The sequence below is a fragment of the Stegastes partitus genome, unplaced genomic scaffold (assembly GCF_000690725.1).
Source record: "Stegastes partitus isolate 25-593 unplaced genomic scaffold, Stegastes_partitus-1.0.2 Scaffold8, whole genome shotgun sequence".
Classification (NCBI taxonomy): domain Eukaryota; kingdom Metazoa; phylum Chordata; class Actinopteri; family Pomacentridae; genus Stegastes; species Stegastes partitus.
Genome location: NW_007577739.1, coordinates 1,338,056 through 1,348,817, shown reverse-complemented (window position 1 = coordinate 1,348,817; position 10,762 = coordinate 1,338,056). Strand labels below are relative to the sequence as shown.

At 45.3% G+C, this 10,762-nt stretch overlaps 2 protein-coding genes across 2 annotated transcripts in view; one reads left to right on the top strand and one right to left on the bottom strand.

Annotated features, from left to right (window-relative positions):
* The first annotated feature begins 1,663 nt into the window (after positions 1-1,663).
* On the top strand, positions 1,664-3,410 carry LOC103358508 (transmembrane protein 179). The gene is given in 5 exon segments (XM_008283510.1): positions 1,664-1,747; positions 1,749-2,053; positions 2,534-2,671; positions 2,757-2,835; positions 2,917-3,410. Coding segments are annotated over 5 exon segments (780 nt in total). The 3' UTR covers positions 3,091-3,410.
* A 569-nt stretch (positions 3,411-3,979) lies between these two features.
* cunh14orf180 (chromosome unknown C14orf180 homolog) overlaps positions 3,980-10,762 on the bottom strand; it is a 13,773-nt gene continuing 6,990 nt past the window's right edge. The window contains exons 5-9 of the mRNA XM_008283499.1: positions 9,080-9,110; positions 8,885-8,993; positions 7,048-7,211; positions 6,760-6,892; positions 3,980-5,838 (exon numbers count right to left, since the gene is read on the bottom strand). Coding sequence (XP_008281721.1) covers positions 5,633-5,838; positions 6,760-6,892; positions 7,048-7,211; positions 8,885-8,993; positions 9,080-9,110 — 643 coding nt within the window. The 3' untranslated portion in view covers positions 3,980-5,632. The remainder of the gene's footprint in view (positions 5,839-6,759; positions 6,893-7,047; positions 7,212-8,884; positions 8,994-9,079; positions 9,111-10,762) is intronic.

The window sequence follows — 10,762 nt, the reverse complement described above, 5'->3', positions numbered from 1 at the left end:
TCGGTGCGTGTAATCTCCTTTTTTGTGCAAGGGGATGGGAGGGGAGGGGATGCCTTATGAAGTTGTTAGGCCTTTTTCCATGACCTTGCAGTTGTGGCAGCACATCTGACACCAGATGATGTCTCAGGTCAGCAACGTAAGCATGTCAGCACGCTTACTTTTTGTCATTTTGTGCTATTTTTTTCTTTGGAAAAAGCAGAAAAATTCAGCAGCATAATACGTATGATAGCAGAAAGTGATGTATTACAGGAAACAGTAATCTGGACAGTTTATCATCCGCACAAGAATAAAGATCTGCCACAGCGAAAAATGCGCGACGAGCATGAAACATAAGTAACAATGCCTAATGATGCTAAAAGGCAAACTGCCTCAGAGCCTCGCAATGAAGTCAGCTTCCAGGCCGGCCCCGCACACACACACACTCACGCAAACACAATAACTCAAGCTAATCTGAGAGCTGATACCATCATGAAAATCAGAGTGCTGTGGTGCAGCAAAAATGACACATAAATCAAGTGGCGGAGAGATGATGCAAAATGCTGCAGTTTGTATGATGGATACAAATAGCTGCCTGATGTCTGGAAGGCTCGCGTACAAATACTTGCCTTTATGTTGCCATGGTATATTTCCCAGGAAACTGCAGGATTATTAATATCTCCTGAGGTCAAATGACTCAATGGGGGCCTCTGATGATGCTGCTGCTGCTGTTGTGTGCTTAGAGCTGCACACTTTGACTGTATACTTAAGATTTTTACATTTGTTTTGGAGACAATCAACGGATCACTTTTCATCCTGCATCAGTAGGCTGTCCATTAAGGCTAATGGTGATGATGCTCGACATGTAAAGGCTGCAGGTATGTTGCCCACTGGAGGGCAGTGTGAGCAACACGGTGGGTGAGTGGGTGGTCGAGGAAGGGGAGAGACACCTTGGCCGGCTCACCAGATGGGCTCAGCGAGGCGTGTCAGATGGCTGTGACAGCTACCTGCCCTTCCTTAAGGACTGTCACCATGTATAAACAAACCATTACTCTAATTTGTGAGCAAGTGTGTATGTGTGTGTGTGTGTATGTGGGACACACGAGGGAATCAGTACACTGAACGCTCTGAATGATGATCCAGAGTTGACCCTGCAGTGGCCCCCCATGTCAGCATGGTCCCTCTGGTTATTAAATAGTCATAAATAAGCTGAACAGTTTACCAGAGATATTAGCAAACTAAACTTCCCTCAGTGCAACATTAGGATGTGCAGCCAAACGTTTTTCATAGTTTATTTTAAATTCTAGTTGGGATCACAGACTTTCCAGGTTTAGAATTATGGGTAGATGATGCACAAGAGACAGAATATTTCTTAAGTAAAGCCTCCTACAGCCTCACTGTAGCGCCGAGACAAGCTGATAAATAAGTGTACAGGTGTCAAAGAGTGACTAATGCAGTGAATCACACCTATTGCTGCTCAGGGGGTGGATGAAAGGCAGAAAAAAAGGTAAGTTAAGGGTAAAAAAAAGAGAAAGAAAGAAATGTCATAATTAACTGTTAAATATCTGAGCTGTTGCGAATGGGAACACAGTGAGGAGGCACATCTCCAGAGCTCGGCTGTAGATAAGATGGAGCGCCCCGAAGGCCTCAGCCTGCTCATTAATTTGCAGCAAAGCGTCGTCGTCGGATGCTGCGCCTCCGCTCATCTCTGCCTCCACTGCGCAGCCGCAGTTTCTCCAGGACGCAGAACGAGCCGAACAGGGAAGACGGCGAAAATGGCCCTCGATAATTTGATTTTCGCCCAGTGCATCCTTTATTTTTTAGCCTTCGTGTTCGGCTTCATCGCCGTGGTGCCTCTGTCCGAGAACACGGAGGATTTCGGGGGCAAATGTCTGCTGTTCACGCGGGGTATGTGGCAGAACGAGAACATCACTGTGTCGAAGCAGCGCTTCATCGTGGAGGAGTGGGGACCCGAGTCCTCCTGCAGCTTCATCACTTTTGTCGGGATAGCGTCCCTCATCCTGTCCGCAGTGCAGGCGTGGAGGCTGCTGTTCTTTCTGTGCAAAGGACACGACGAGTGAGTGACTGTGCACTTGTGCTCCTTTAATGCAATTCACCAGAAGCTGCATTAAAAAGCTCAGTGAGGCAGGACATAGCACTCAGGTTGAACGCTTTCATGTAAATGTGCTTTTCTTTTTCTGTCCATCCACGCCCTCATCCGCGCACTATTCTGTCACAATCACAGGATGCATGTCTTACAGTGTGCTGTATTATAATGATAGCCATAGGAGGAGCCTGTAAAACCGTTGAGTCACTGTCATCCTCCGTGTGTGAAATACATTTAGGTGGCTGCTGGAAAAAAAAAAATCTAAATCACAACCTGTGTAAGGTCACTGTGACATCAAAGCAACCCGTTATTATGTTCATGTAAAGGCAGACAGCGTGCTGTGTAATGGGCCCACCTGTGTGTCAGTCTAATGGGCCTCCAGAAAAAAGGAAATGATTCCAGCACAGGTTGGACAGCTTTCCCTCATCTCCGTTCTCTCTCTGCCTGCAGCTCCATCTTTAACGCCTTCCTCAACCTGCTGATCAGCTCCTTGGTGGTGTTCACAGTTTTCCTGTCCAGCACCATCGTCAGCGTGGGCTTCAACCTGTGGTGCGACGCCATCACTGAGGGTGGAACGATGCCCAGCAGGTGAGACAGACAGGAGCTCAGAAGCTCTCCTGTTCAGACGCGGCAGTGAAATAATCCTTCTAAAAATGTCCCCGTTTCTGTTCAGCTGCGAGGACCTGCAGGACACCGATCTAGAGCTGGGCCTGGACAACTCTGCTTTCTACGACCAGTTTGCTATAGCTCAGGTAACAGCAGAGTGGTGACAGCATCGTCCAGGTGCTCTGATAAATTACCAAAGCCTAATTATGATGATTTGCCTCTTTCAGTTTGGCCTGTGGGCCGCCTGGCTCACCTGGCTCGGCATCGCGGTGATGGCCTTCCTGAAGGTCTACCACAACTACAGACAAGAGGACCTGCTGGACACCCTGATCCACGAGAAGGACCTGCTGCTCGGGCGCTCGTCACGCCGCAACTCCGACCTCAAGACGGGCCTCATCTAGAAAACCCCGAGGATTCACAAAACGCACACACGTTCATTCGCCGTCAACCGTAACAGTCCCGTCGCCTGCCATGAGAAACACCGATGTTTGCCTGTGTAGACAATCAGAATCAATTGGCTTCTGCTCCCATTGACCACGGATTGAATCAGATGGACGATTTTAGCTTTTGTTCTCTAGAGGTAATCGATTTTCCGTCAAAGAAAAAGAAAAAAAACACATCTAAAGGTGGTTCTTAATCTATGAAGAGTCCTGCTTTATTGTGTGTTCAGGACACACAACCCCAGCCAAGCTTTGATAGTATTAAAACCATTTAAATGAAATGTACACCCAGTTTTTTCTCATAAATTTCTATTTAGCTGCACAGTATTCCTGATTGGGTTAGTCCAGCTGATGGATCATGTTGTCTTTGTGTAACTTCTGCATGGACTTAATGCATGACAAATTAATAGGGTGTTTGTTTTTTTTAGATGTAAAAGGATGTTATTTTGTTTTATACACCAATAAATGGGTTCCTATGGTAGGCTTTTTTTTTTCCGTAGGATTGGTGAAGCGAGAAACTCTTTGCATGCTGCGGCAAAGTGAAATGTGCTTTTTGCAGTGTATTTATCAACCACAGCTACAGACGGCGTTTTATAGAAAATGACAAATTGCAGTGCAGAACATTTCGGCTGACAGTCCAGAAAAAGCTTTTAGCAATCTGTGTGAGGTAAAAACTAAACAGATCCTATCTCGTGCCATTTAGTAACTCAGGCTTCTTCTTCTACTTTAGACAATATATCGCATTAGTGTGAATAGACACACGAATATACCTGCATGCATCTCCCTCCCCCTTTCCTTAACATCACATCCCACTTATTGTCAGAGGTTGCTGGAAGAAAAGCTGCTTGACTTTGATAGGCAATGACAGTTTTATTCGAAACAAATGAAATCATAAAACGGTAGGAACTGAGAGAACCCTCCATAAAGGCACTTCTTTCAAAGTGACCATAAATGTGTGGACAGCAGTGAAATGCAGCTTTAAGCTCGATGTGCATATACAGGACATGAGTTCACTGGGTATCGTTTTATTGCTAATGACAATTTAGTTTGACAGTACAGAGTCCAGAGCATTTTCCTTCTTTCTTTTCTTCTATACAGGCGCTGTTAGCCGTATATTGCTTTGACATTCAAATGTGAGATCTCCGACGTCTAATGCTTTTGAGTTCCCTGAAACCTGTTATATAAAGAGCAGTGTTTTAATGGAAACTATGTGATGTGTGTTATTGCTCATAATGAGAGGTATGTGGGATGTGCATCACTGTGCCCTCTGACTCCTATAATCCGTTCTGTGTGATGGTTTGGCTGTTCTGAAGTTTCACCTGCTTCATTTGATAAAGGGACTCGTATGATAACATCTGGGTCTGTTATATTTCTGTGTTTGGCCTCAAAGAATAGCTCGGTATGAGGAGAACGTCCTTGTTTTGTTTTTAATGTGTTGTAGATGTTTGTCACCCCCACTCATCCAGAGCTCCATGTGAACTGACATCACAATTAAAACCTGGATATTTGTCTCAAATAGAAATGCTGCCAGTAACAAAAAGTTAAAAAAATCTAAAAGAAGTCGAATACTTGTGTAGATGCAGATATACAATATAGAAGAATAAATAACATTTTAAGATAAAGGATTTTTGTTTTTCGGTGGGATTTCGAGCGGTTATAAAGAGGAACACTGTCAAAAAGCATTAGCATCCGTTCGAGTATATTCTCTTTGATGACAGATAATATTGTGCTGCAGATTTTCTCCTCCGTGGAACTAGGAATGGGCTGACAGTCATCCATACCGACGACCAGACGGCCTGAAAAGAACGAGGTGTTTTTCATCTCGCAGTCATCCGACCCGGTACTGTGAAGTGATGCAGCCCTGTGTTTTCTCTCTCGCAGATCATTATCGAACAGTTTACACACTGGCGCTCCCGTCCTCCTCCTCCTCCTCCTCTTCTTCTTCCTCCTCCTCCTCTCGAATGTGCGCTGTGCCAATCAAAGCTGTTTACAAACGTCTCTACATTCATTTATGTGCAATTACAAGGCTAAATACTGTGATAGTCCTTAGTATATTGAACCATATATACACATTCAGTACTGTGTAATATCTGATATACACGAGTCATGTACCGTAACAAAATAAATATTTGCATTCCATGGAAACATTCACCCACAGACAACAGACTGTGACATGAGCTGGTCGTGGAGGTTATGTGAGTGTTATATGTGAGCATCAACATTGCAGATGTGCAAAATGTCGTTTCAACTTAAACACGGGAGTGGCATGCCCACCACCTCGGTACATATATACATACAGACATGGAAGCTACATATTTCTGGGATTACACATTTTCCCTTTTTCGCTGCCAGAGTGGTGCAACACCACAGACAGTGTGCAGAGCCTTTTGCCAAACGGCTGAGGTGTTTGTAGGCCTGGGCACCTTCAAAGATAGGAAAAAAAAAAGAGGGGTCTGAAAAAAATAAAAGGAGGCTCCGTGTCTCCTCCTGTGGTCGCTCACAGTCACTGCATGGTCAGCCATATCCAGCAGCCCCACAGCAGCTGTTTCATGTGCAGCAGGTAGACGGCCAGGGCGGCCTCCAGCTCCTCGCACACCCGCTGTGGGCGCCGGCGGTCCGTGCAGTACATGGCCACGCCCAGGAATGACATCAGCAGGAAGAGGCAGGTGAACAGGGCGAGGTGGGGGCGGGACGGTGTCGTCTCGTAGGCTGAGAGGCACAGAGAAGTTTTGATTTGTAAATGACGAGGATTTGAATTGTCACGTGCACAGATCTGGCTTCTCCTTCTGACACCTGGGAAGTGTTTTAGAGGAGTCTGTGTGATGTAAGTAGAACCTCGTCACACAAACTGTCATTTCTGTGTTTCAGAGATTGTTAAGTGGGGGTGACGGTGATCGGCTAAACTCTGCACGTCAAGTGAAAAATGCAACATTTTCCCAACAATTAACCTCAAAAATCTTCTTTGGTGTGTTTTTTTTATTTACACTACGTTAGATCCAGTTGCTATTACAAGTGCAGTGTTGTAGACACTCCCTCATGCACGTTATCACAGAGATTCTTTCAGACAGACTTACCACCTAAACGGTCACAGTAAGGAATTTCTGTGAAGCCGACAGAAAAGAGGCCAGTCAGTCAACAGGAGCCAACCTCTGTGATGTACAGACCAGCTGCTGTGCCCTCACAGACTCCACTATCTCTCTGGAACAGACTCCGTGGAGCCTCATTTGCATGCATAATTAATTGCAAAGAGTAAATCACTTGCTCATGTTTGGACGTCTCTCAGCATTACATTATTTTTAAATAGTTCAGAATCCCCACGGGACAACAGTTTACGATGCAATCTTCAATACATTTTGCGTTTCCTCCTTACTGTGAAGTGCGAGACACACACAGCTGTTACAAATGAGTCGAGGGTTCAGCCGTGTGCTGGGACGGCACCGATGTCAAGGAATGTTTTAATAAACAAAAAGAATTACAGCCACATAGTCGCTGTATGAATCCGCTTATTTGTGTTTTTGTGAATGCAGCATGAAGTCATCGGCCTGGTTTGGTCGGGATGCTGAGGCACCAGAGGGCAGTGCGCTCTTTTTGGTCTGACCATCTGTGACTGAGCAGGCTGAGTGTTCTTACCATGTACTGTGGTCTCTGGCTCCCTGAATCGAACCCTCCGCTCGCCTTTTCGTCTGTGGTTGGGTTCTGTGTCGGACCCATAGCTGGGACTTGGCCTCTTTAGGATGGAGGTGGGGACTTTGCAGTTGGATACCTGCGTTAGACACAATTCAGGTTGAGTGTACTCAGCTGCAAGCTCCTGAGAAATTTCAAACAGCTAGAAGGCACAGCTCTTGTGCAAACAAGCTGCTTCACATCCAGAGTAACGGCGCTGAGCCCCAAGACGCCTGCAGGTGTTGTTCTGCCTACCTTAGGTTTCAGTGTGTCCTCCGCTTGGTGGTGGGTGTCCTTTCTGTGGCGTACCTCTGAGTGTTTCTCCCGGTGGGAATGAGGAAGACAGTTGACGGTGTCTCGAAGGGACTCGGCGGCGACGAAGCGTTTGGACAGCGCGGACACACACTGACCCAGAGAGTCTAGCAAGAGAACCATGACCGGGCAGAGCATTAGTCGAGACCTGCGTCACATCCAAGTCTGCAGGCAAGACGCACTGCGAGCTAAAGTTGAACACACAAATGTAAAAATGCAAATGTGTCGGAGAAAAGACCCGGCGCATTAACTCCGTCAGCACCAGGTGCAGCTCAGGGTCAAGTTACAGACGCTGATGCAAAAAAAACCTCCAGCTCTGGTCTTTGCACTAAAGCATGTAAATATTGATTATTCCACGACTTCAAATGTCATTTTGCGTGACCTCATTGTACTTTATAAACTGCTCAAAGAGGTAAAATCTTCCGGTTGCTGTCAATACCTGCTGATTTATTCTGTCTTTATTTAAACTTACAGCTACATAGAAGCAGAGGCCTCGTTTAGAGAACGCAAGTAAACAGCATAAAATTAGCAATAAAACCATTAACGAGGTGGATCAGTGAAATAATAAAACCCTCAAGAATAAATAGAGCAACTAAACTGCTGTGTCACTCCACAGATAGGTGGCGTCATCAGTCGATAAGTTTATCTGTTACAGTCTGAGGTCATTTAAAACTCCCTCAATAAAGTGAGTGTGCAGTAAACTGTATTTTATCTGTAAAGACTTTAAGATTTAATAAACATCCTTTTTCTGACTCTAATTGTTTTTACACAATGCCTGGTGTTTTTTGTGGACTCAGTTCCATATCGAACATTAAGATCAGTTAAAAACTTTGCTTTATTTGGCCTGGATTTGTACATTTTTAGTAGAGATATGACTGGAAATAAGAGCAAAGTATAAAGAAGTTTCCATCTTAAGGGACACACATGTAAATACAATCAAATATCCCCTCATGCTGCTCCATAACATACCCTCCAGTTCAGCCAGTGCTATTATAGTCTCTAATAATTCAGCTTGCAAATGCACGCAAATGGTTCGTCAGCAGAGGGAGGGTGGCTGACCCAGTTTATGCTGAAGGGTATCTGGGGGACAAGAGCTGTAAACACTTAGACATGCCTCTGTTGAAGCATCTCGCTGTGGGTCAGAGAGGATTCCTCTGTGTACAATACAAAATGAAAGGTCGCACAAAGAGACCACGCCGCTTCGCCAAACATGTGTAAGACCATCTGAGGTGAACAACGAGGAACGCTGTAAAGCTTTTCCTTTACGTGGTCCATACTTGTGTCTCGTGTTCGGCACCGCTGCCTCTGAGAGCTGACTCAACAGCAAGCCCAGTTTCTACCAATTGCTTTCTACACCAAGAAAAAAAAGAAAAAGATGCAGAGTTCGGAACTGGGCAGAGTGTTGCTCCCTGTAAGTGCAAGCCAAGCATACACACTGTACAACAAAACCGTGGCCTCAAACTGTCACAAAGCTGCTTTTCTTTTCTTGCTCTGCATAAAACCACTCCTGTGTCCGACATGACTGCGAGTGTTTATTAATTTAACGTGTTCGTGGGCTGACACGGTTTAAAAGCTAAACGAAGCGCTTCAAACCACGTCTACGTGCGCTCGCTAACGTAGAGTGGAGATATCTTCTGCTCAGATTAACATCACAAGTTTCCGCCCTAAATGTAATCAGAGGTTAATCACGTACTGTTTATTAACCTGCAGACAGGAGGTCCCGGTGCTGTAGTTCTACTTCACACTGACTCGGTATCATTTAACCCAGGTGAGCGTTTACCTGAATATTCAGTCTTGCCAATCTCAGCATAGACGGTTGCCATGAGCTCCAGGCTTCTGGCTGTAATGGGATGGTCATTACCGAAGGCCCTCTGGTGAATCTTTGTAGCCTGAAAGATGCATGAAAGTTTAAATTCATTGTGTTTGTTCAAAACTCTCAGGAGAAAGCAAAGATGAAATAATGACATTCACGTACCTTACCGCTGTATTCTAGAGCAAGATGAGGTCTGAAAGGAAAAAGAAAACGACATCACTAAACAAACGCTGTACCAGTTCTTTCTCTGGACATTAAACCTGATGAAAACAAATATAAAATCTTAAAAACTGACTTAGAATTATTGTTCAGAATCTGTCTGCTCACATTTCTCCTGTTTGACAGCATGAATGCAGTAAGTGTTTCCAGAGATCACAACAATGCGTAACCTGAATCAGGTGAACAGGCCGGTGCCTCATTGTCAGGTGGGCGGATCTGTTTCAGTGTTTGGAGCACAGCGGCATGACAAATCTAAACACGTGTGTGCTGTGATTGGTCGCAGACTGCAGGACTGTGGGCGCCCAGCAGCCTTATGGAGGAAGTGGAAACCTTCTATTTCTGCCAGCGCTGCTGCCCCTGTCTATTCTCCAGGGTGAATTACAGAAGGCATGGCGCTCACAGGTTGGTTTACTGTCTCGTGCCCCTCTGTCGTGCTTCTGTTTAGTGCTAAGCTAGGTGAGCCTGATGTGTTTCATTGAAGATCTGCCAGCTGTTCCTCTCATATGTGCCCTAAGAAGCCAGCCAAGGACATTCATCACCCTCACACCCTCATGTGTGCCTATAGATGTAGAGCAAGCTCTGTTTAGTGTGACAGATGTCAGCTTCGCTGTTCCAAACCCACACTTCCCTTCAATTAGTAATGGCCAGGTGTCAGTTTGCACTGCTCTAGAAGGTTACTTCTTCGAGGACATCTGATCAGCGAAGACAGTGGAGCTCTTCCCTGGCCCGAAGGACTTCCTACGACATTGCTGAAAGATGCAGTAAGTATTCCTGAATCTGCAGGGAGGCAGGTCTGAGGCTGAGCCATGTGGTGCAGGGCTCTGGGACATCAGACCATTTTTCTACTTAGCAAAACCTAAGCCAGTTTATTTTTAGTTTTTCATCATTCTGTTCAACATTTATAGCCTTTGCAGGGTACGTTTCTGTCCTCAAGGAAAGATCAGAGAGCAGAATCAAATTCCTGCTTTTTTTTCTTTGGGCCAGAAACCCAAGCCTCTGGGTCCAGCCGTGCTCAATCAGTACCATCTCATTTAAGTTTAACTACTGTACGCTCGTTTGCATTAATGAAGCGCGGTGACCAGCCCTCCGCCGAGCAAACCTTCCACCCTCTGTCACCCTCTCTGGCAATCAGGTTAAATGGCCTAATCCCAACAATGACAACGGAGACACAGAAAATGGATGCAAGCTACGGCCTAACAAAGTACCGCTGCAACAGGAGACAGCAGATCCAGTGAAGGCGTTCCTCCTGTAACACTCACGTAGAGTGCGGTGTCTCTTTTCTCCACATCTACAAGGAAATTCAACTCTGGCTAAAAAGACCTGGAGTTGGGGTTTATCTAGTTCGAAAAATTTCCACTGCAGGAAGGCGGACGTGTGTCCAAGCAGGCGAACGGAGCTGCTGTGTTTTTAATGTTTTAATGGTCGTAAAGCACTTTGTGTTGCTTTCTTTGTATGAAAAGTGCTTCACAAATAAAGTTTGATTGATTGATTGATGCCCTTTTTTTCTGTGACTAAAGCACATCTTTACAGCGGCAGCAAAGGTTGTGTGTCAAGCATTTAAACAACAACAACATGTATTAAACAAAACTATGAAATGTTATTTGAAGCAAAGCCAAAAATGAATAA